This window comes from Periophthalmus magnuspinnatus, chromosome 18 (assembly GCF_009829125.3).
Source record: "Periophthalmus magnuspinnatus isolate fPerMag1 chromosome 18, fPerMag1.2.pri, whole genome shotgun sequence".
Taxonomy (NCBI): domain Eukaryota; kingdom Metazoa; phylum Chordata; class Actinopteri; order Gobiiformes; family Gobiidae; genus Periophthalmus; species Periophthalmus magnuspinnatus.
Window position 1 is genome coordinate 10,915,480 of NC_047143.1, and position 25,156 is coordinate 10,940,635.

Consider the following 25,156-nt stretch of genomic DNA (forward strand, 5'->3'; position numbering starts at 1 on the left):
GTACAAACATAGAACATGTCAAGACAAGTAAAAAATTATATTATGACCCCACCCTAAACCCTACAGGAAGTCGGCCATTGTGGGCGGAACCCCATTTAAAAAAAAATTTAACTCTCACATTTGAATTTTTTGTGCCTCAGATTTTCATTCAAGAAACTTGCAAAATGATCAAACTGAACTAGATCCATGTGGGAATATAGGCCACTCTCCTAAATTTTTTTAACTCATAAAATGTGGGTGTGGTCATCCTTCAAAGAAAAAAGACATTTTTTGAAGTTTTAAATGGCCAGTACCTCAAACATGCAGTGTCCTATTTTCCGGCATTAATATACGTTTTGTTCAAAATCTTGATCTGAGTGCATAGATATGCAATTTACACATGTCAAACATTATATTGCTCCACAGCGCCCCCTTGAACTTTTGAATTGTACTCAACAAAATTACTTTGTCACAAGCATTTCAAATTTGGCATGGACATCCCTATTGCAATACTGAACAAAAAAGCCAAATAGAACATACCTCTATTTTCAAAGGTGTTGCCATGGCAACGTCTGACATTTCTCATTGAAATACATGGGTTTTGGTTAACTGGGTTGAAAAATAATTACTTTGTCATAGATCATTGAAATTTGGTACACATATTCCTCTCATCATACTGAACAAAAAAGCCAATGAAGACATACCTCTATTTCCAACCGTGCAGGTGTGACAATGTCATAAATGGTCTCATTGGAATGAATGGAGTAGTATGACTGAGACGCTGATTTTGGGGGGAGGGGCAATGTAAGCGGGAACGAAACGCAGGAGCTTCACGGTGGCGTGTACCCCGTGGGCGCAAGGGGTGGCGAGGGCCTTTATCACTGCTTGCAGTTTTAATTATTATTATTATTATTATTATTATTATTTTAGGCATCGAAAAACGAAAAATTGAAACCAAGAAAACATAAAATAATTTTGGATTTTAAAAGTATAATCCATTTCGAGACAGTGCTCCTCCTGACTCTCCTCTATACTGCAGCTGAACGGGCGTCGTGTGAGGACACCTCTGACCATCGACTCCGTGGGGGCCCGGGTGATCTCCAGTGGGTCCTACAGCCTGCTGGACACAGACTTTGGACTGCAGGTCAAATTCGACGGAGTGCACCACCTGGAGATTACTGTCCCCGGAGACTACTTCAACAAGGTACTGCAGGTTTACAGTACTTTACCACTTTGTTTACAAGACACCCCAATAGCCAGTTACACCATTTAGGCCGGACAATAAAGATGGAAAAAAAAGATGGATGGATTTTCTTTACAGTGAATTATAATTATGATGGTAATAATAAGAGAATTTTTTTTTTAATATTGTTTCACTTTTAGTGCATATAGTTATCTCCACTACCCTGTGTACCTGTGTATCAGTATCAGTGCTTTTGTGATTTTGACGCAGCTCTGTGGCATGTGTGGGAACTACAACCACAACTCTTCCGACGACAACCTGATGCCCAACAAGAAGCCTGCCAAAGATGTGATCGAGCTGGGCAACAGCTGGAAGTCTGAGGGTGACAGTGACCCAGGGTCAGTGAGTCAGTCCATTCATAATCACATGTCCATATCAACCTTCAAACATTTACTAATAATGCTTCTATGACTCTCTGATGCAGAAGCATAATAACATTAGTAACTTTCATTTTTCCATGTCTCAGCTGCCAGCCTGACACGCGTCCGGACATCCACCCCAACTGCACTGCATCGGAGGAGACACAGTACGAAGCCCAGTGCTCTGGAGTTCTTCTGTCCGATCGCTTTAAACCCTGTCACACTCTGGTGCCCCCAGAGGCTTTCATCGGAAACTGCATCTACGATATGTGCGAGTACGACGGCATGCAGCGGACCCTGTGTGATAATGTAGAGGCGTACGCACAGGCCTGTCAAAGTGCTGGGGTCACCATCAGCTGGAGGAACAGTACATTCTGTCGTAAGTCTGGGCTATTAAGTCACAATACAGTCTGATGTTTTGAATTAAGTTATGGGACATATATGAGTGGGTGAGTGGACATTTCCCATATATTGTTACAGAGTTCTTGATAATATATGTATTGATACAGAGATGTAATGTACTTTAGGGAAATGAGTACAACCCCAATTCCAATGAAGTTGGGACATTGTGTAAGACAAAAAAAATACAGAATACAATCATTTGCAAATCCTTTTCAACCTATACTGAACTGAATAAACTACAAAGACATGATACGTAATGTTCAAACTGATAAATTTGATTGTTTTTATGCAAATATTCACTCATTTTCAATTTGATGTCTGCAACATGTTCTGTGTTACATTGCCTTTCCTTTTAACAACAATCAATAAGCGTTTGGGAACTGAGGACATTAATTGTTGAAGCTTTGCAGGAGAAATCCTTTCCCATTCTTGCTGAATGTACAACTTCAGTTGCTCAGCAGTCTGGGGTCTCTGTTGACAAATTTTGCGCTTCATAATGCATCACACATTTTCAATAGGAGACAGGTCCAGACTGCAGGTAGGCTAGTCTAGTACCCGCACTCTTTTCCTGCGAAGCCACGCTGTAGTAAAATGTGCAGAATGTGGCTTGACAAATAAGCAGGGATGCCCCTGAAAAAGACATTGCTTGGATGGCAGCATTTGTTGCTCCAAAACCTGTATGTACCTTTCAGCATTAATGGTGTCTTCACAGATGTGCAAGTTACCCATGCCATGGGCACTGAACACACCCCCATACCATCACAGATGCTGGCTTTTGAACTTTGCGCTGATAACAATCCAGATGGTCCTTTTCCTCTTTGGCCCACAGGACACGACGTCCATGATTTCCAAGAAGAATTTTAAATGTGGACTCATCAGACCACAGCGCACTTTTCCACTTTGTGTCAGTCCACTTTGGGTAAACTTGGGCTCACAAAAGCTGCCGACATTTCTGGGTATTGTTGACATATGGCTTTCGCTTTGCATGGTGTACAGTTTTAACTTGCACTTGGAAATGTAGCGACAAATTGTGTTAATTGACACTGATTTCCTGAAGTGTTCCTGAGCCCATGTGGTAATATCCTTTACACATTCATGTCTGTTTTTAATACAGTACCGCCTGAGGGGTCGAAGGTCATGGGCATTCACTGTTGGTTTTCGGCTTTGCCGCTTATGTGCAGAGATTTCTCCAGATTCTCTGGATCTTTTGATGATATTATGGACCGTAGATGATGAAATCCCTAAATTCCTTGCAATTGTACGTTGAGAAACGTTGTTCTTAGACTGTTGGACTATTTGCTCACGCAGTTGTTCACAAATGGTGAACCTCGCCCCATCTTTCCTTGTGAATGACTGGGCCCTTCGGGGATGCTCTTTTTATACCCAATCATGACACTCACCTGTTTCCAATTAACCTGTTCACCTGTGAAATGTTCCAAACAGCTGTATTTTAAGCAATTATCAGTTTTCCATTCTTTTGTTGCCGCTGTCCCAGCTTTATTGAAACGTGTTGCAGGCTTCAAATTGAAAATGAGTGAATATTTGCATAAAAACAATAAAGTTTATCAGTTTGAACATTAAATATCATGTCTTTGTAGTTTATTCAGTTCAATATAGGTTGTAAAGGATTTGCAAATCATTGTATTCTGTACTTTTTTTAAGTTTTACACAGCATCCAAACTTCATTGGAATTGGGGTTGTAAAAACATCAATTTTGTAAAAAACATCTTTTTTTTTTCTTTTTTTTCCCAAACCATTTAAAACTGTGCTCTGCTAGTATCCTGTGTTTTTTCAGGCTTTCTTTGTAAAATATAATTCTTTCCACTGTTGCCAGTGAAGACACCAGGTGCTAATCCAAGCGTTCTCTATGAAGCTAGAAGGTTGATCTTGATATGTCTCCATTAACCACAGAATAGTAAAATATTTCATTCAACCTATTATTTTATTTAATTTATTCTACTTGTGTTTATACAAATTGTATCTTTTTATGTAGTAATTTGAATTTTATTGTCATCTATTTTTTGCTTTCTTTATTATATTTAAATGTATGAGCTACTAGAAATCTGCTAACCATAGACTAACCATAAAGTATTTAGTTAGTCTTTCAAAATCGGCACTACATTACTACCATACTTAAGCTCTTCTGTTGCCCTCACAGCAAAGCCATGCCCTCCGAACAGCCACTACTCAGACTGCACAGCTCCCTGCCCCCCCACCTGCTCGGACCTTTTTCCCCTACTATGTCACCTGCCCCCCAGCACGTGTGTGGAGGGCTGCCTGTGCGACGCTGGCTACGTGCTCAGTGACAACAAGTGTGTGCGCCTGGACCAGTGCGGATGCATGGATTCCAATGGGGAGTACCACGATGTGAGTACCATTAGGACTACTACAGTGTTCTGCTGGGTGTTGTCCATCAAAATCAATACTGTCAGTTTCAGCACATAAGTTTTAGTTTTGTTTAATTTTTCGTACCAGTTCAAGTCTCATTTTGAATTTATGTGATGTCCTGGCCTTAATTATTGTAGAGTTGGGCGATACATCATCTCCTTACTAGATAATGTCAAAATTCTATATTTATATGTAATATTTCAACAAGTTACAAAAATCATGTCTAGTTTGTCTTTTATAAATATTCATAAATTTTTATTTATTGGTTGAATATTGGTTATCTTGTTGTTTTGTTATTAATTAATCATTAATGTAATTATAAATATTAAATATTATTGTGATGTATATATTTTTAATTGCCACTGGAGATCTATTTATGAATGTCTTTCCTGTGTGCAGGTTGGAGATTCATGGCTGACAAACAAGTGCACTGCGTCGTGTGAGTGTCTCCTGGGGGGTACGGTCAGCTGCAAAGACCACAGCTGTGGAGCCAACTCTCTGTGTGAACTGGACAAGTATGGAGACCTATACTGCAAGCCTACAAGTAAGACTCTCACAACGCTGAATTATACCAGACACCAGACACATGCCTACTTCTGCTACTTCTGTTACTTCCACTAATTCTGCTATTAGAACCTCTATAGGATAGATGGCGTATTAGCCCACTGAGGGCCAGACCTATTGATGGTTTTCATAAAGTTTGCCTGCAAAGATATTTAGGACTAAATAGTCTTCATTTAAAGCCCCCCATGGAAAGAAAAAGATCAAGGCCAGTTACGTCGCCCGGACTGGCATTACCGGGGCCCCACCCTGGAGCCAGGCCTGGGGTGGGTGCTCGGCAGCGAGCGCCTGGTGGCCGGGCCTTTCCCCACGGGGCCCGGTCGGGCCCAGCCCGAAGGAACGACGTGGGGCCGTCCTCCCGTGGACCCACCACCTGCGGGAGGAGCCATGCGGGGCGGGTGCAGAGAGATCCGGGCGGCAGTCGAAGGCGGGGACCTCGACGACCGGATCTCCGGACATGGAGACTAGCTCTGGGGACGTGGAATGTCACCTCGCTGGGGGGGAAGGAGCCTGAGCTTGAGTGGGAGGTTGAGCGTTACCGGCTAGATATAGTCGGCCTCACCTCCACGCACAGCTTGGGCTCTGGAACCCAACTTCTTGAGAGGGGTTGGACTCTCCATTTCTCTGGCGTTGCCCGCGGGGAGCGGCGGCGAGCTGGTGTGGGCTTGCTCATTGCCCCACAGCTCAGCCACTGCGTGTTGGGGTTCACTCCGGTGAACGAGAGGGTCGCGTCCCTGCGCCTTCGGGTCGGGGACAGGTCTCTCACTGTTGTGTCGGCCTACGGGCCAAACAGCAGTGCAGAGTACCCGGCCTTCTTGGAGTCCCTGGGAGGGGTACTAGACAGTGCACCAACCGGGGACTCCGTTGTTCTCCTGGGGGACTTCAACGCCCATGTGGGTAACAACAGTGACGCTTGGAGGGGCGTGATTGGGAGGAACGGCCTCCCCGATCTGAACCCGAGCGGTGTTTTGTTATTGGACTTCTGTGCTAGTCACAGCTTGTCCATAACAAACACCATGTTCGAGCACAAGGGTGTCCATCGGTGCACGTGGCACCAGGACACTCTAGGTCGGAGGTCGATGATCGACTTTGTTGTTGTGTCATCTGACCTCCGACCGCGTGTCTTGGACACTCGGGTGAAGAGAGGAGCTGAGCTGTCAACTGATCACCGCCTGGTGGTGAGTTGGATCCGCTGGTGGAGGAGGAAGCCGGACAGACCTGGCAGGCCCAAGCGCATTGTGAGGGTCTGCTGGGAACGTCTGGCGGAGCCCTCTGTCAGGGGGGTCTTCAACTCCCACCTCCGGGAGAGCTTCTCCCTGATCCCAGGGGAGGTTGGAGACATGGACTCCGAGTGGGCCATGTTCTCCACCTCTACTGTCGATGCGGCTGCTCGTAGCTGCGGTCGTAAGGTCTGTGGTGCTTGTCGCGGCAGCAATCCCCGAACCCGGTGTTGGACACCGGAAGTAAGGGATGCCGTCAAGCTGAAGAAGGAGTCCTATCGAGCCTTGTTGGCTCGTGGGACTCCTGAGGCAGCTGATGAGTACCGGCGGGCCAAGCGTGCCGCGGCTCGGGCGGCCACAGAGGCAAAAACTCGGGGTTGGGAGGAGTTCGGGGAGGCCATGGAGGAGGACTATCGGACGGCCTCAAAGAGATTCTGGCAAACCGTCCGACGCCTCAGGAGGGGGAAGCAGTGCTTCACCAACACTGTTTACAGTGCGGGTGGAGAACTGCTGACCTCGACTGGGGATGTTGTCGGGCGGTGGAAGGAATACTTTGAGGATCTCCTCAATCCCACTGTCACGTCTTCCGAGGAGGAAGCAGAAACTGGGGACCCAGAGGCGGACTCGTCCATCACCCTGGCTGAAGTCACTGAGGTGGTTAGCAAGCTCCTCGGTGGCAAGGCTCCGGGGGTGGACGAGATCCGTCCTGAGTACCTCAAGTCTCTGGATGTTGTGGGGCTGTCTTGGCTGACACGTCTCTGCAACATCGCGTGGCAGTCGGGGACAGTACCTGTGGAATGGCAGACCGGGGTGGTGGTCCCTCTGTATAAGAAGGGGGACCGGAGGGTGTGTTCCAATTACAGGGGAATCACACTCCTCAGCCTTCCCGGTAAGGTCTATTCCAGGGTACTGGAGAGGAGAATCCGACCGATAGTCAAACCTCGGATTCAGGTGGAGCAGTGTGGTTTTCGTCCTGGTCGTGGAACACTGGACCAGCTCTATACTCTCCATCGGGTCCTCGAGGGCTCATGGGAGTATGCCCAACCAGTCCACATGTGTTTTGTGGATCTGGAGAAGGCATTCGACCGTGTCCCTTGTGGTGTCCTTTGGGGGGTGCTCTGGGAGTATGGGGTCCGGGGCTCTTTGCTAAGGGCTGTCCGGTCCCTGTATGACCGGAGCAGGAGCTGTGTTCGCATTGCCGGCAATAAGTCAGACCTGTTCCCGGTGCATGTTGGACTCCGCCAGGGCTGCCCTTTGTCACCGGTTCTGTTCATTATATGTATGGACAGAATTTCTAGGCGCAGCCAGGGGCCGGAGGGGGCCTGGTTTGGGAACCACAGGATTTCATCTCTGCTGTTTGCAGATGATGTTGTCCTGATGGCTTCTTCGAGCCAGGACCTGCAGCAGGCACTGGGGCGGTTTGCAGCCGAGTGTGACGCGGCTGGGATGAGAATCAGCTCCTCCAAATCCGAGGCCATGGTTCTCGACCGGAAAAAGGTGGTTTGCTCTCTCCGGGTGGGTGGTGAGTCTCTGCCCCAAGTGGAGGAGTTCAAGTATCTCGGGGTCTTGTTCACGAGTGGGGGAAGGATGGAGCGGGAGATTGACAGGCGGATCGGTGCAGCGTCTGCAGTGATGCGGTCGCTGTATTGGTCCGTTGTGGTAAAGAAGGAGCTGAGCTGGAAGGCGAAGCTCTCGATTTACCGGTCAATCTACGTTCCTACCCTCACCTATGGTCATGAGCTCTGGGTAATGACCGGAAGGACAAGATCGCTGATACAAGCGGCTGAAATGGGCTTCCTCCGCAGAGTGGCCGGGCGCACCCTTAGGGTTAGGGTGAGGAGCTCGGTGTAGAGCCGCTGCTCCTACACGCTCAGAGGAACCAGCTGAGGTGGCTCGGGCATCTGCTCAGGATGCCTCCTGGACGCCTCCCTAGGGAGGTGTTCTGGGCATGTCCCACCGGGAGGAGGCCTCGGGGAAGACCCAGGACACGCTGGAGGGACTATGTCTCTCGGCTGGCCTGGGAACGCCTTGGGGTCCCACCGGAGGAGCTGGAGGACGTGTCCGGGGTGAGGGAAGTCTGGGAGTCCCTGCTTAGACTGCTGCCCCCGCGATCCGGCCCTGGATAAGCGGAAGAAAATGGATGGATGGATAGTCATTTATTGTGCTTTTGAGGGGGATATACTGGAATGGGTTCCTTTTCATCTCCTGACAATCTTTAAGCATCCCCCTATTGGGCCGTATTAGACCCCTTGGAAGGCCATGTTTTGCGCACAGGCTCACTTTGGGCACGCCTGACCTATAGCATCAACAGTATGTACCAACATTCATTTTGGTAGTTAATAAACTGGTAGTGGCTGTAGTACTAGTAGTTCAAGAGGTAGAAGTATTAGTGGTAGCAGTAATATTAGTTCTAATACCACCATTCGATCTCTGCTATTGGCACTGCATTTTGACATGGTGTCTTTGGGAAAGACACACACCCATCCATCCAGTTTTGCATCACAGCCTGCATTTGTTTTGTTTGCAGAGTTCGACAAATGCAGTATCTCTGGAGACCCTCACTACCGCACTTTTGATGGCTTCACCCACCACTTCCAGGGTCCCTACACATATGTGCTAGTCCAGAGCCACAACACTCCACAGGCACTGGAGGATCTGACGATCAGGGGCAAGAACATCCGTAGAGGAGGCAACCGCAGGGTGTCCTTCCTCGACCAGGTCTACATCGATGTCGACAGGATCAATGTGCGCTTCCTGCAGAAGAGAATCGTCTTGGTATGTGGTTAAAGGTCCTATTGATACATCACGCTGGGGGTGTTATATATGTGTGTGTGTATATATATATGTGTGTGTGTATATATATATATGTGTGTGTGTATATATATATATGTGTGTGTGTATATATATGTGTGTGTGTGTGTATGTATATATATGTGTGTGTGTGTGTGTGTATATATATGTATGTGTATATATATATATGTGTGTGTGTGTATATATATATATATATATATATATATATATATATATATGTCTGTGGTGTAATGTTCATTGGTTACCATGGAGACACTATGCACACATTAGCAATAAATGCCAAAAACATTTTAAGATAGTCTGTAAACAAACAAAAAAAATGCAAAATTGAAATTGTTGGCTAATGTTACCTACCTAGCGACTGTAATGTTATTTGCAAGGGACAAATACAGCACAAATCAGCTCACCTGATCAGTCAATTGTTATGGTCAGATTGTTGCCTAAAGCTCAGGGTAAAGTCTAACAAAGCCCCAGACAGAGCATGCTTACACTTAGCATCACACCCCCAGGGAATGTTGATGATATAAGCTGCAGTATCAGTATTACGCAAAATTGGCTCTTATGAGCTTTAAGCCATGTTATAATGCTGTTGGCACCTCAAAATCATACCTGGGTTGTGTTTTGTTTCAGTTACACATGCTTGAGTAATCCTGGATAGTTGGATTATTACTTACTGTCATCTCCAAAACTCAAAACGCTCGTTCCCACCAGTAGTTTTTTTTCTCTGGTATGGCACGAAACTGGTTCAAGTCCCATCTAGAAAACAGGGAGTACTTGGTTGGAAAATTGGAAAATGTGTCTCAGATAAAGTGTCCCTGACTTGTGGGGTGCCCCAGGGGTCAATCCCGGAAACCCGGGAATATGCAGATGTGCAGATATGCAGATGACACTCACATCTATGCAGATGACACTCACATCTATGTCTCATTTTCAGCAGTTGAATATGGACCAGTGGATTCACTCTGCCACTGCATTAACGGATCAGTGTGTGGATGCTAAACAACTTTCTCCAGCTAAACTCAGACAAGACTGAAGTGATAGTCTTTGGCCCACAGAAACATAGAGAAAGTGTTACCAGTCACCTCCAGTCTCTCCCTAAAACCTTCAGATCAGGCTAGAAATGTAGGGGTAATAATGGACTCAAACTTGAACTTAAACAGCCACATCAAATCAATCACATCTGCAGCTTTTTACCATCTAAAAAAAACATTGCAAAAATCAAAAGTATACTGTTAAAACCAGACTTGGAGAGACTTAACCATGCATTTGTTTCCAGTAGGTTAGACTACTCCAAATGAGCATTAAGGCAGCTGCAGTACATCCTCTACTTTGACAATGTTTAAATCCAGGCTCAAAACAGTTCTGTTTAGCTGTGGATATGACTGAAAGGTTTTTATTCTGCACTCTTCTCTTTTAATGGTAATTTTATGATGATTATTTGTGATTATTTATGTTTTGATTTGTGTGATTTTAATGTATTTCCTATTCTGTAATGCACTTTGAATTACTTTGTGTATGAATTGCGCTATACAAATAAGCTTGCCTTGCCTTACCTTTTGTTTAGTAGAGATTGGAAAATACCATAGTACAAAGAAAATGTACTTATGATAAATATTGACCCCAAAAAATGATAGTTCCATCTATCATGTATTGAAAGCTGATATGCTAATAATCGTGACAGGCCCAGTATTTCGCATTGAACTATAATTCTTATTTTAAAAGTTGTTAACGGGGAAATATTTGATTGTTTTTTGGCTATATGATCAAATTTGAGCTGTAGAAGGTACAATTAATAACTTCTATGACTCATTACAGATGCAAACTAAGTACTTAAGTGTGTCATCTGCTATTTATTTATTGCAGCCTTTGGATTTTGAACAATGTTGTGAATAGTTTATCATAATTGTTTATCATCTATATTTACTTAGGTAATATCCCCCCCAAAAAGAATAATATGTCTTCTGTAATACTCACTTGATCCTGTTGTCCATGTCCAGGTGAACGGGGAGCGTGTGGCCCCTCCTCTGAGCCCAGTAGACGGGGTCACCATCACCATGAACTCCAAACAGGTTCAGCTCACCACAGACTTCGGCCTCACCGTCAGGTTCGATGGCAACAGTCGCGGAGGTCAGTCACGCAGTATTTCAGAATTTAAAATCTCAACTCAAAGAAGTGTTACTTTTTTTTTTTTCCATGGGTAACTAGTTCTAGAGGTGGTCAATGATTCCATAAAATAGAAAATTTAAAACCATACTTCAGAACATTCTCCATGGAGAAGTTTAATGCCATACTGTGGAATATTATAGCCAAATATAATATAATATAAAATATAATATAAATATAATATAGACCAAATAAAAGTCAGGTTTCTACTTTTGGCTAAAAAGTTGCCATTAAACATATTTCTCTCCATGGAGACAAGCAACTGATGCTTGTAATTTAATAGTTTACATCATTTTAATTCTTAATTTAATTGGAGCATACTAAAATATATATTAAAATATCACAATATCATTATCAGTTTATTAAACGTAGTGATGGAATATTCAAAATTTTCATAATCAGCCGCCCTGATAAAAACATAAAACACAATTAATGCAAAACAAATTAGCTTGATCCCATACTGTGGAACATTCCTAGCAAAGCAATTACTTTTCCATAGAGACAAAATGGTAGTGATCACTCCACCAGAAAAGTTACACAGTTCACTTTTGAAGTATATATTTTTACAATGTTACCACCAGAACACAACCTATTCATTCTGGCATTTATCTTTTTTTTTCCAGAAATCATCCTCCCAAGTACTTACAAGAACCATGTGCGGGGACTGTGTGGGAATTACGACGGGATCACCCGAAATGAGTACATGAAACCAGATGGCACCACCACAGGAAACCTCAATGTGTTTGGAGAGAGCTGGAGAGTGAGTGAAAGGCAAGGGGAAGGGCTGAAGAGCTACGATATGCCCCCTACTGTCCACCATGTGCACAGGTATGACAGGGCTGCCGTATGTAGGGTCTATATACTTCTAATCTATTTAAATTTTTTGCTGCTGAAATGCCCAATTTTTTGCCCCATGTATTTGAGCAACATTTGTTTTGCCCAAGTACAAATCAGTTGTATAAGCAGCTTTTGAGGCCAAAATAAGTCAGTTGAAAATAACAATTTTATTGACCAATAATCAGCATTGTGTAGCCATTTTGGATCAAATGAAAAAAAAAAAAAAATCAGCATCCAACTCTTTGTTGTGATGATGACGTTTATGGTGTAAAGGGGTTGGCTGGGAATCAATTCTTAATACCTCATTGTACTTAGCAATTTTCTAATCTGAAAGTCAGCAGACTTGTTTTTACTAAGTGGTTTTAAATTCAATTAAATTGCAATTTCAAATGTCCAAAATACAACATAATTATCCACGAGTGTCATAGCTAATATATAGCAGACACAAGCACATTAGTTCTTCTTTAAATAGATACACTTACTTATCCTGTTGTCACTGTCATCACTGTCATCTCTGTCATCTCTGTTCTCCATTCTCCATTCACACTGCAAGCTTTTCAAATTTATTACACAGGGTTACTTCATCCAAATATTATTCTAAACCTTACTTACATCCACACACATTAACACCAACATTCTCCTTTCCTTCTTTTGTCACAGGCGTGAGACCGAATCGGACCCAGACTCTGGCTTCGAGACCTCGGATTGCACCAAGGCCGAGCTGGAGCTCTACAGCAGCACCAGCCAGTGTGGAGCCATTTCGGACCCCCGGGGGCCCTTCTCTGCGTGCCACACCCTCGTGGCCCCGAAGACCTATCAGGAGTGAGTGAATATGTCCATCCAGAATATCTTGGATGGATGGATGGATAGCTGTATAGATGAATGGATGGTTAGATGGATGGATAGACAGGTCGATGGATAGATCAGTCTCAAGTAAAGTAGTACTAAATTATCAAATACAGGTCATAACTGCAATTTCTATCATTTTTGTTATATAAAGCCTGATCACAAATAGAGAGGTGAGGAGAGTCATGTTCCAGTTTGTACCTTAGGACTAAGGGGGAGAGTGAGGGTCTGGAGGTATAAGAAACCACATGATTGGTCTAACAGGTATCCACACTTTGTACTCCACACTTGTAGCAAGGTGTTTGTAACCAGAATCACCTGGCTGTAATCAGGGCAGTACTGCATGACGTCAAGTGCTTCAAATTGCAGGGGCCAACGGAACACATTTTACTAGCAAAAAAAAGTTCATTTAGTTTTTGTTCCACTTTAAGTTGATTCTTGTGAGCTTTAAGTCATGTTATAATGTTGTGACCTCGTCAAAAACAGTGGAGTTATGTTTTGTTTCATTCACACATGTTTGAGTAAGCCTACATTATTAATCTGACTACATCTTCAATGCTCAAAATGCTCTGTTCTACCTTGTGATGTCATGAAGGCGTAGCTTTCAAGTTAACAGTTACCTTTGACCTTTTTTATTTATTTAATGCAAGACATACAAACATACAAACAAACAAAGTGACCATACATATACAATAGTGGCAAGTGGTGGTAAGACATACAAGAAACACCAAGACATACCAAGACATAATAGTAGTAGTATTAATAGTTAAGTTGTTTTGCAAAAATTGAAAGATGGTATTCCAGTTAGGGGGATTCTGTTGTGTCAGTAATTGTGAATGATTGTTCTATGAAGATGTATATTTTTCCATTAGTTGAGGGTAATTTTGTCTTTTGATTTCCAATTGCTAAGTGTTGTTTTCTTGGCTATAGTATGGGCTACTAGGAGCAGTTTAGTTTGAGCTGGGTCTAGGCTAACATGGGATGTTTCTCTTAGTAGGCAGATTGAGGAAAAGTGAGGGATGCAGCTATCTAAGAGGGTAGAGAGTGATTCTGTCACCTGTCTCCAAAATTGGAAGACAGGTGAGCAGAACCATAATGCATGGATGTAGGTGTCGATGGAGTTTTGTGTGCAGATGGTGCATTTGTCTGTACTGTACAAAATTGTGCCATTTTCTGTCTAGTAAAATGTGTTCTATGTAGTATTTTGTATTGAATGAGGTGCAGGTTTGTATTGTCAGACATATTGAAGGTGTTATTGCAGATTTGGGCCCAGAAGTTGGCATCAGGGGCAATTCCCAAGTCTTTTTCCCATTTATCATGTGGTATTGCCATACTTTTGCCTGATTGTAAAATAATTCTGTAGATATTGGCTGTTAGTTTTTTTGTTGATTTAATATTTATTATTCTTGAGATGTGTGGGGAGAGGGTGAGATTAATATTTTTTGTATTTTTAAACTCTTTGGGTCACGGATTTGTGTTGGTGGTATTCTAGGTATTGTTTCTCTCTGATACCGAACATCCGGACCAAGTGTGGGAAAGTATGGGTATATGGGTTTCTTGTCTTGTAGGAGGTCTGTATTGTTCCAGATAGGTGTGTAGTTAGATGGTGCTATTTTATGAAATAGGGCTGTCAGAGCTGAAGATATTGTTAAAAACTTAAAGCACAGGTGATGTTTGATTGTATGGCCTTGGAATGGGAGGTCAAGGGTTGTAAAGGTAGGATGGTTGATTTGTGAAGGTTAATTGAGTAATCTGAGATGTGTGAGAATTGTTTTATTAGTTTGATGGTTTCTGTCAGTGATGTGTATGGTTGCAGCAAGTACAGTAGTATATCATCTGCATATAAGCTAATTTTATGGTGATGAATGGGTGTGTGAATGCATGTAATTTGATGGCTGTTGCAAGTGGTTCAATAAATATGGTGAATAATGCTGAAGAGAGTGGACATCCTTGTCTGGTTCCTCTATGGAGTGTGAATGGTTGTGAGATCAGTCCGTTAGTCAATATTGTAACTATAGCTGAAGTATGCAAGATATCTATCCAGTTGCAAGATATCTATCCAGTTGTTAAATTATTCCCCAAAGCCAAATGTTTGTAGTGTTGATAGAAAGAAAGAACAGTTTACTCTGTCGAATGCTTTTTCTGCATCTAGTGGACTATTATGGTTGGATTTTGTTGAGTGGTTGAATATTGCATTAAATTGAATACTCAGTGGGTGTTATTTGATAAATGTCTGTTTTTAATGAAGTCTGTTTGATCTGGGTGTATGACAGAGGGGATAACTTTTTCATTTCGATGAGCTAATATTTTTGTAATGATTTTAAGGTCTGCGTTGATAAAAGAGATGGGTCAGTAATTTTAGGGTAGTGTTGGATCTTTTGGGGTTTTGGGATGAGTGAGATTATTTAATTGTTCATGTGTATGGGTAAGCTGCCTGTTTCTTTCGTTTCAATAATGAGTCGAAGGAACAATGGCAAGAAAATGGTCCAAAAATTCTTGTTAAACTCAGCAGGGAAGCCATCAGGTCCTGGGGCCTACCTTTTACCTTTTGTTCTTTAGATGGGGTCTCCATCTGGCAGTTCCAGGGCTGAAATTAACCAAATGATTCTAGATAAGGTGTATGGAGTTTAAAAACACAGTGGACCACAGTTGACCACTTCCTGTATTACCACATGACAATAGGTAGAACAGAGTGTTTTCTGTTTGAAGAACACAGCCTAAATATGCAGGATTTGCATGTTACAAATATGTGAATGAAACAAAACACAGCTTAAAGTATGTTTTTGATGAGGAAACCACATAACACAGATGAGTAAATCTTAAAAAAAAAAACATGGGACAATGCACATTAACAAGCATTTTGTGTAAATGCACCAGGATCAACTATACAGCTAGTTTCCAACTATATAAAGGTGAGTCTGTGTAGGAAGGAGGAGAGAGAGTGTATCTGTATTAATGACTTGAGAGGTGATTGTTAAAGAGGGGGTATTATGCAAAATAAATATTTTTTGAGTTTTCTACCATGTTATAACATTGTTTCCTCATCAAAAACATGCTTGGAGAAGTTTTAAATGACATCCATGAATGTATTTTGGCGATTTCTCCTGGATCATAATTGAACCCTCCTTATGGTTAGCAGTAAGATTCTCGCCCACAAGCCATGCTCCCACGTGACAATTCTCTATAAATATACAAAAAAAAGCATGCTGATAGTGTTGTGGCAGCGCTCTGAAGGAGGAGTGACTTCCTCAGAGTGCTGAAGGAAGGGGAGGTTCAGAGATTTAAAATTTTAACTTAAAGCATTTTCAAAGCAGTAAAAGGTAACATGGTGATCTAAATATGTTAGCAGTTAATACTGCCTAGAAGCAAAATCCCTCCTCTTTAATGAGTGGTAAAGGTCGCAGGCTGTGATCAGTTGAAATCGTAACTTATTTGAAGGCATAATAGTTCAAATTGCACTACCCATGAGGAAATCTTGCCCTCCTGATTTTAATTTCACTGCTGATGTTTTCTCATTTGTGCAGAGACTGCATGTTCGACCTGTGTGCGGAGCAGGGCAGTGCTGAGCTGCGCTGTGCCAGTTATGAGGCATATGCCGCAGCCTGTCAGGAGGCAGAGGTTGCTGTGGGGGCCTGGAGGAAGGATCTGGACTGTGGTAAGGAGAATATTATGGCAAACCTAATGTCTGCACTGTCAAAGCAATATCAATATGGAATGTATCCTTTCTTCTGATTTAGTCTTGCTTTAGTCCTGGTTTAGTCCCACCATAACCCTCTCCTCTCTCTATTCCTACCACTGTAGTCTATGGAGGAAACAGCTTGTACCCCTCCTATATGACCTCCTGGTTTAGGCCTGCTTTACTCATGCTTTAGTCTCACTGTAACTCTCTGTATTCTTTATAGCTCTAGACTGTGGAGGTAACAGCACATACTCGCCCTGTATGACGTCGTGCCCTGCCTCCTGTGCTGACCTGGCTGCCCCGGCAGAGTGTGATAGTGCTGCTTGCACAGAAGGGTGCCAGTGTGCGTCTGGATTTGCCATGAGTGAGGGGCTGTGTGTGCCCTTCTCCCAGTGCGGCTGCATCTTCCTCAACAGATATTACCCCGTAAGTCTCTATGAATGGATAGGTTGATAGATATGAACAGACTGAGAGCGACAGTAGCTCAGATGGTTGAGTGTTTGTCCAATGATCCCAAGGCTGGCGGTTCAAATCCCGCTCTTTACGTAAACATCATTGGTTGAGTGGGCAGATCCACTGACCCACTGGTTGGCGGTGCAATTCCAGCTCTCACAAATGAATGCTGTCCTTGGGCAAGACACTTAACCCACCTTGCCCCCAGTATCTGGGTGAGTGGTTCCTTGACGTAAAAGCGCTTTGAGTACCTTGAAGGTGGAAAAGTGCTATATAAAAATGTGACCATTTACCAACATGGACAAATTTGAGTTTTAAATTTAAGGCACAGTATATAACTTTTTAGCCAAAAAATAGACTTTAAGCTTTTTCATTTAGGCTGTTTTCAATGCCCTCTATATAAAATCATGTGTCCTTACTGAGGTTGGGCTTGCGTCTCCACTAACCTGACTCTTATTTGACCTGTGTGAGGGCCACCTTCTCCTTGTTTCTATGGAAATGTTGTTCCTTTGGCTATAATATTACACAGTATGGCATGAAATTAATCTATCTCGCGTGAGAATGTGCCATAATACAGTTTTAACTTTCTATGTCCATGGAATTATGCAGGTGATATGTCACCTCTAGAAAGTTACATACTGTACTTAATAATACCGTTCATGTAGATGACATTTTTTTTTTTAATTTTTTTCAGTTAAACCTTTGTATTAACAGCAAATTAATGCCATTTCTGACTCTGATTGAACTCCAAAATATTAAAGCCAAATGTTTAACTTGCAGTTGATTAGATTATTTTCTATGCCACTACCAAACTGCTAAAAAGTACAATTATTAGTAAAGATGCTAGAGCAAATTCACAATTGTTTTGCTCAAATTGGCTAAACCAAATATGACTGGGAATTTTGCACATCACTCCAAATACAACTTTGGGTGAGTAAATGGTGAGGGGAGACAATTGTAACATGGTTAAAAGCTCTGAAAAGTGAATTTAATGGGTCTTAATTTAAGAGTTGTTAATAAGGTACAATATTTTTGAGGTCAGTGTCCTAACAGTTTGTCCTCCTTGTCTGCAGCTGAATGAGAAGTTTGTGACAGAGGACTGCTCTCAGACATGTGAGTGCACCACCACAGGAGCTGTGTGTCAGACTAAGACCTGCCCTCAGGGCCACGTGTGCACCATCTACGACTTCAGACGGGACTGCTACAGAGGTCAGACTAACATGTACTGCCTATCATGTACAGTTATGTGGGGTTAAACAAATTGAATCTAATCAAGCAACAATTCAAAATGAAATTTCCTTGCACTCAATAGGTCGCGTTCACATTCTAGAATCTGATTTCAGATGGAGGACCTATATAACTATGGGAGATTCACTGTTTTTAAAATAAATACTCAAACATACCCACAAATGCTGAACTTCAGATTTAGTTTCAGGTCCAGTAATTACAAAGAAATTAACCATAAACCAGAAGGAAAACATCTGTGGTGGTATGGTGGCTGAGTGGCTAGCACGCACAAATTACAGTAAGAATATCATGGGATTGATCCCCTAGTGGCCCAGGCATTTCTGCATCTTTCTGTGTGGCGTTAGTGTCCCTCAGCTACAGGGAGAAACATACAGAGTCCTTTTTCCTCCAGGAACGCTAGTTTTCTCAACCCAAAATGTTCACAAAAATAAGACCTTCAGCTAAGGAGAACTAAGCCTAGCTCAAGAGATTGATCCCTGAGTAGCACTGAGGAAAGGGGCAAATGCAGAGGACAAATTTCCCTAGGTGGACAATAAAGTGTAAAGTGTTCATAATAGCTTTAGAAAGTGATGCGATTACTCAACTTTTAAGGTGTGATCGTCGTCAGCTGAAAAGGCTTTAAGCCATAAGATTAATATGGCAGGTTTCTTGACCCAGTCCCAAACAAGTTTGATTAATTAGTCCAAAGTAGAAATCCCCAAATTCTAGAACGTGAACGCAATCTATTCCTGGGTTTAAGAATGATACAAAATTAGGACTATTGCAGTAGCAAAAGACAAAGTTTAAATCTGTCAGCTGTACAAATCGTTGTAAGAGTGAAGACATTTTGCTGCTCATCCAAGTTCTGCAATAGCAATTAACAATTAAAAACAAATGCAGATGACCTCACAGTCTTTGAAACTTTAACACAAAAACACAAAAAATTGGGAAAAATAACAAATATAAAAAGTCTGCAACTCTGCTAAATATTTAGTTTGTATTTAACATCTAAAACAAGAAAATCAAGTAAACAGAAGTAGAAAACCAGTAAACACTTAAACTACATAGACACTGCAAACTAAATGCACATTTATCACATATACAGACTGTGGGATCAGACACAGGTGACTTCAACCTTTGTCTTCTTAAATCAGATGTTTCTGAGTCTATGTCTTGAGGAAATTATTATTGTGGAGAAAAACAATAGCTCCATAGACAAAACACATTTAATCAGTTATGCTGTCCATAGTTCTGCCACTCAGCTCTCAGTCAGAATGCTGCGGGTCATTTTTCGAATAAAATGACATCAATGTATAACCTCTATCTTTTGAAGGGGGAAGCCCTCAAAATGTCACCTAAACAGAAAGCTGAAAGTCGCAAATTAAGCACATAGGTGCATGTGTGCATTTTACTTTTATTTATTGGCATACTTGGCACTTGTATTGTTGTTTAGTATTTTGGTACCGTAGGCATTCAATTTTGGTTGTATTTTTCCAGAGAGCCCGTGCCTGAGCTACCCCTGTCTGAACGGAGGCACATGTGCCGAAGTGAGCAACTCATCCTACAGCTGCAAGTGTCCAGAGGGTTTTGTCGGAGCCAACTGTGAGGAGGAGAAGACCCTCAATGGTACTTACATTACAAAAAAATATATACTTTACCTGTGCCAGATGGAAAGCACTTGGAATCAGAGTGTTATATTGAATGTATTTTTTTATTAATTTGATTCATTTGTTGCCAATTTGGCCATTTCTTATTGATTTACTTAGTGGTAGTAGATTATTTTACATTTCAACTTTTTTTTTTCAAATAATAAACAATATAAGTATATAAATATTAGTAAGAGTAAGTAAGTAAAATAAATACATACGTCTTAATTAGTTGCAACTGAAATCAAGATATAATATTCTGCAGTCATTTTAAATTATGGTAATTTTTTTTTTTTACAGTTTGCTAAATGATTTTTGAACTAGTTTAGTTTAAACAGACTAATGAAAACCAATATATTATTTAACATTTTAAAACTAAACCTACTATGTAAATACCTCAAGTCAAGTCAAATACTTCAGGTCGTTTGAACTTCAGTAGATGCAATATTTTTGCATTGCCCGCAGAATGTACACTGTATATCTTGTTCTTGTAGAGACAAAATGGACCATCCTGATTGCTGTGGTGGTGTCCGTCACTCTGGTCATTATCATAGTCACCACAACCATTGTGTGCATCTGTAAACGCAAAAACAAGTAAGTCTTCTGATTTCTACACATTTATCAATCTAGGATGGCTCTTGGTTGAATAAGTAACTTCTGTGACTAATTATTGGTTCATTCTGCAATTTATTTGTTGTAGCTCAGGCCCTTTAATCAATCAATCCATCAAAATAACTTTATTTGTCCCAGAGGTGCAATTTAAGCACAGCTGTAAAATACAATCATAATACAAAGCTATAACAAAAGACTCAGTGCATCTCAAAAGCCAGGGTCATCAGATCCTGAGTCAGGGCAGTTTGAGGTGAGCAGCAGCCCCCACGTGTCTCTCCTCTCTAATGTGTCGAGGGAGAGCCAGGTGAACTCTGATGATGAAATTGAACATGGTTTAATAAGACATTCCTGCTTTAGGGTTCTTGTGTCAGTGACATAAAGTAGTTTCAATCTTATTGTTATTTTTCTGTAGCAACATATCATGCTTCAAAATGTGTTATCATGACCAGCTTACACCTGTCATAACTGAAAGGAGCCATTGTGATTTTGTACAAGTAACTGTCAGATGGAGACCCCATGTAGCACAACATATTAGAATAAACGAGCCACACACGTGTTGTTGTACTGTGCCCACTGTACTGTGGCCGGTGCTGCATTTCATCTGGTTCTTCTTCCAGGTCACAAGTTTATGTAATACAGATGCGCCAGGCACGTCCTAGTGGGTGAGATAACACTCACAACACTCAAGTTGTGCGTTTTTGGGAGATTTCTGGGCACATCCTGTACCTGTGTTGGGAGGAACCATACTATAATAATAATGTTGTGGCACTTACTTTTGGGGAGATTTCTGGGCACATCGTGTACTTGTGTTGGGAAGAACCATACTATAATAACAATAAGACTGTGGCATTTACTTTTGGGGAAATTTCTGGGCACATCCTGTACCTGTGTTGGGAAGGAATGTTTCCACTCTGCTATTACTCACCACCTGTCCAACCATGTCCACACACCATTGTCACACTGTCAGTTGTGTACTTTTAAGTGCATACTATCAAGTGAGCTTTGTGTTTAGTGTGGCTACATATCAGTGGTGGAAAGAAAACAACATATTTTCAGGAGCCTGTGATCAGTGCGAGTGTTTATGTTCCTAATGCTAATGCTAGCTAGCTTGTAATATTATTTGAGAGGAACTTTAACAGCACAAATCAGCTCACCTGTTGTAGTTCCAGCTAAGTCAGCTCTTTCTGGTGAGATTGTGTTAAAACAAAGCTCACATTGTCTAACTTCAGTAACAGAGCCTCAGACGGAGCAATGCCTCTAGTTAACATCACACCCCCAGAGAATGTTGACATCAGCTGCAAATAGACACATCGTATACACCACATTGATAGCTCATGGTTTTTATGGATAAGTGAGCGGAGCTTATTATTTACTTAATAATTTGAATAAATGTAATAACTCACTTGATAGTACGCACCCATGTTTCTTTCTAACACTGCCTACTTCATTGTCCCTCTGTGTCCTCTCTGCAGAAACAAAGATCATGACAAACAATTCAGCCTCAAGACTTCAAGTAAGAGATTATAACCTAATATTCTGATCAACTGAACTTTATAAATAAAGGTTTACTGCTTCATTTCAAATCATGACAGTTAAAGCTTTTTGTTACTGACATTAGGAAATATAGGCCAGGACCATAGACCATAAATGGACATAGCTAGCCCATTAGTTGCCACATTCCAAATAGGAAGTGAGCATGGGGACGGAGCATGAAAGTACAATGAAAATTGGATCATTGTATCTTTTTTTTTTTTTTTTTTTTTTTAAACAGTAAGGGATATATTTACTAAGCATTTGTGCACATGCTGAATTGCATTGGACACACTAAAAAGCGGATGCACTGAAATTAGCAACTCTTATAGATGCTTTATGGATGCAGCACAGATTTCACTCAGACACTAAACTCTTATTAACATATTAGAATTGAGGTATGAATAAGAGGCGCACTTAGTAATGGTAAATCATGTGCAACACGCCCACAAATAGCACATGCAATTTTTAAGTTTGCACTAGTAATTTAACACCTGGCTTAATAAATATGGCCCTAAGAACACAGGCTACTTACAGGTCTTTTCAATTAAAACAACACTGTTACTTTTTTTAAACAGAGTATTGGAAATCTAAAACACATGTATGTTTCCTACTGTGTGGTGAATTCTGTTTTTCTTCTCTCAGGTATCCCTTATTCCAACATGGCCGATGACAATGGCAAGGAAAGGATCACCCCAATGTGAAGTGCTGAGGAACTCCTCCACAATAAACACCTTGTGTCGTCCAGTCCCATTATTTATTATTTGTGTGGATTTTGTGTGTCTGATCAATGCATGTTAAAATATTATAATAATATTATAATTAAAACCATCTCTGTATTTGTCATTGTGTAGATTTCATTGAGTATAACATGAATTATGAATGTTAATGTTGATTTGAGGGTTTTTTAATTAGTGAAGATTTAATTAGGTTACATATCAAATAAGGTTGTCAAACCGATACCAATCCACAGTAAAACTAGTATCAAAACTAGATACTCATTTGAGCAGGTATCAATACTAAAAAGAAATCACATTCACAGGACAGAAATTAACTTTTCCTGAATTGCTCGGTTTCAGATGACCTCACAAAATTCTAAAAGTCAGTAATATACAGATGGGGGGCAGCTAAAATAAATATTGTTTAAATGCAGATTGTCTTTGTAATTCAATGAGATCTTGGGTCTAGTTAATAATAGAAATGATCAGGTGCAACATTTGTGAATTTACTTTTTGGAGATTTCATGGCAAAGTACAATGTAATCAATACCCCCCCATCTGGGAGTATGGCATCATCATATTCTAGAACAGGGGTGGGCAAAGTTTTTGAGACACAGGCCACAGTGGGTTCTAAAATTTGACTGAGCGGCCAGGCCAGGATATATATTACATTAGAGATTTGGCCTGTAACATGTAGCAAAGCATGAATATGCAAGGCTCATTGTACAAATTGTTTTCCAAATACATTCTTTTAAAAACTTGCCTTCAGAGAAAGGCTTGTTAGCTTTTGTTGATTTAAATGTCAGCAAAAAACGTACTTTAATCGGACTTCGGTGAAAAAATATTTTGTTGTCCACTTCATATTAAACACTCAGCATTCACTATTCACTATCCACTTTTCTTTTCTTTGATAATTTTTGCAGAAGGGCTGATAAGAGAATAAGAGGTTGATGTAGCTGAAGTGTGCCATAATTTGGTTATGTTCAGCGGGCCGAATTATTAATAATTAATAAGATTAATAAGCCCGGGCCGTAGTTTGCTAATCCCTGTTCTAGAATCTGAAAACTATAAGACCATAGACTAGTATCTGACCAATATGGACCCTACTTGGACGAATGAGGGAAAATTACGCAGATTTGAGACCACATGGTAATATAAATGAAAGTACTATAATTTAATGTTGAAAATTGTATTCTATTGTCTTAAGAAAGAGTTTTGTTTTTTTTGTTTCTTTGTTTTTTTATCATCATGGTATCAGATTTGGTATTGATTATTGATTTGACCTCTATTCCCTAGTATCCTTAGTATAAAATATATACAGTTTCAATTGTAACATCTGCTGTGAGAAGATGTATAAAAAATGCACATTATTAATTCAAGCAAATGTGTAGCTTGAAAAAGATAATGAACTTTTACAGCCAATACGATTCAGCCTTGGAGGAAAGGGGTGGGGCAATGTTTCAACCAATAATTACGTTAAGCCAGATATGCTGGTCATTAGCAAAAACTCTGCTCTGACCTCTGAAAGTTGTGAAAAGTGCTTATAAACTAATCACAGTGAATAATATGGATGCTCGGAATACAGAAAGTAAGTGAAGAATAACATGGGACCACTGCAAATTGTTGCAATTTCTGTTTTCCATATTTTTAAGACTAAAAATCAGGTACTGCGCCTTTATTTGATGCATTTTTTTAATATACTGTTCTCCATTACTAGCTACTTTTTATTGTGGCCATTAAAACCAAGAGAGATGCAGCATGGGAAAGGTAGTGTTTTACACTTATTTATTTTTAGTATTTTTTGGATGGCAGAACCCACCCGTTCTCCTGAGGGAGCAATAACAATGTCCAAACTCAACAAGTGATTCCACATGAAATATTAATTATTACAATTTCTTCCATGAGTCCAGATGTGAAGCTGGAAAAACAAGTTATTAATTAATTTAAAGGAGACATAATACGATAATCTGAGTATAATCTCACATTTTAGATACACCGTATGAGAAATGCCTACTCAATAACTTCCCATTTAAACGGTTGGATGTATTTCAAATTACATACTTTATTGGTAAGGCTAAGTGCTAAAATCATTAGAACAAGTCCAGTGAAAATGTGTGGGTTTTAAACTATGTAACTTTTTATCTCCATGGCCATGTTATTGCTTTGCATGGAATGTTCCACAGTTTGTTATAAATCTTATTTATCTAGTATTTTTTTCAATGGAGCTCATAGGCTTGTGGACTCTAATCGTGAGGAGGGTCCAAATAGGGCCCAGGAGAGATTGCTGAAGTATAAACATGCATGGATGACATCTAAAACCTTTTCGGGTATGTCTTCGATGGGAGAACAATGTTATAATATGTAAGAAAGTTAAAATAAATAAATAAATACTGATTTGCATAATACCCCCTCTTTAACATATGTAAAAACTAATCCTGGTGTGTTTTTTTAAGTAAATAAGTTTAAAAACTAATTTAAAAA

At 40.9% G+C, this 25,156-nt stretch overlaps 1 protein-coding gene across 1 annotated transcript in view; it reads left to right on the forward strand.

Annotated features, from left to right (window-relative positions):
* The window catches only part of zanl (zonadhesin, like), a 57,429-nt gene extending 34,640 nt beyond the window's left edge, over positions 1 to 22,789 (forward strand). The window contains exons 37-52 of the mRNA XM_033983869.2: positions 1,019 to 1,183; positions 1,433 to 1,560; positions 1,689 to 1,960; positions 4,142 to 4,350; positions 4,771 to 4,915; positions 8,680 to 8,927; positions 10,961 to 11,090; positions 11,750 to 11,954; positions 12,624 to 12,785; positions 16,334 to 16,464; positions 16,712 to 16,914; positions 18,015 to 18,150; positions 19,666 to 19,794; positions 20,309 to 20,408; positions 21,899 to 21,939; positions 22,602 to 22,789. Coding sequence (XP_033839760.1) covers positions 1,019 to 1,183; positions 1,433 to 1,560; positions 1,689 to 1,960; positions 4,142 to 4,350; positions 4,771 to 4,915; positions 8,680 to 8,927; positions 10,961 to 11,090; positions 11,750 to 11,954; positions 12,624 to 12,785; positions 16,334 to 16,464; positions 16,712 to 16,914; positions 18,015 to 18,150; positions 19,666 to 19,794; positions 20,309 to 20,408; positions 21,899 to 21,939; positions 22,602 to 22,660 — 2,463 coding nt within the window. The 3' untranslated portion in view covers positions 22,661 to 22,789. The remainder of the gene's footprint in view (positions 1 to 1,018; positions 1,184 to 1,432; positions 1,561 to 1,688; positions 1,961 to 4,141; positions 4,351 to 4,770; positions 4,916 to 8,679; positions 8,928 to 10,960; positions 11,091 to 11,749; positions 11,955 to 12,623; positions 12,786 to 16,333; positions 16,465 to 16,711; positions 16,915 to 18,014; positions 18,151 to 19,665; positions 19,795 to 20,308; positions 20,409 to 21,898; positions 21,940 to 22,601) is intronic.
* The last annotated feature ends 2,367 nt before the right edge of the window (positions 22,790 to 25,156 follow it).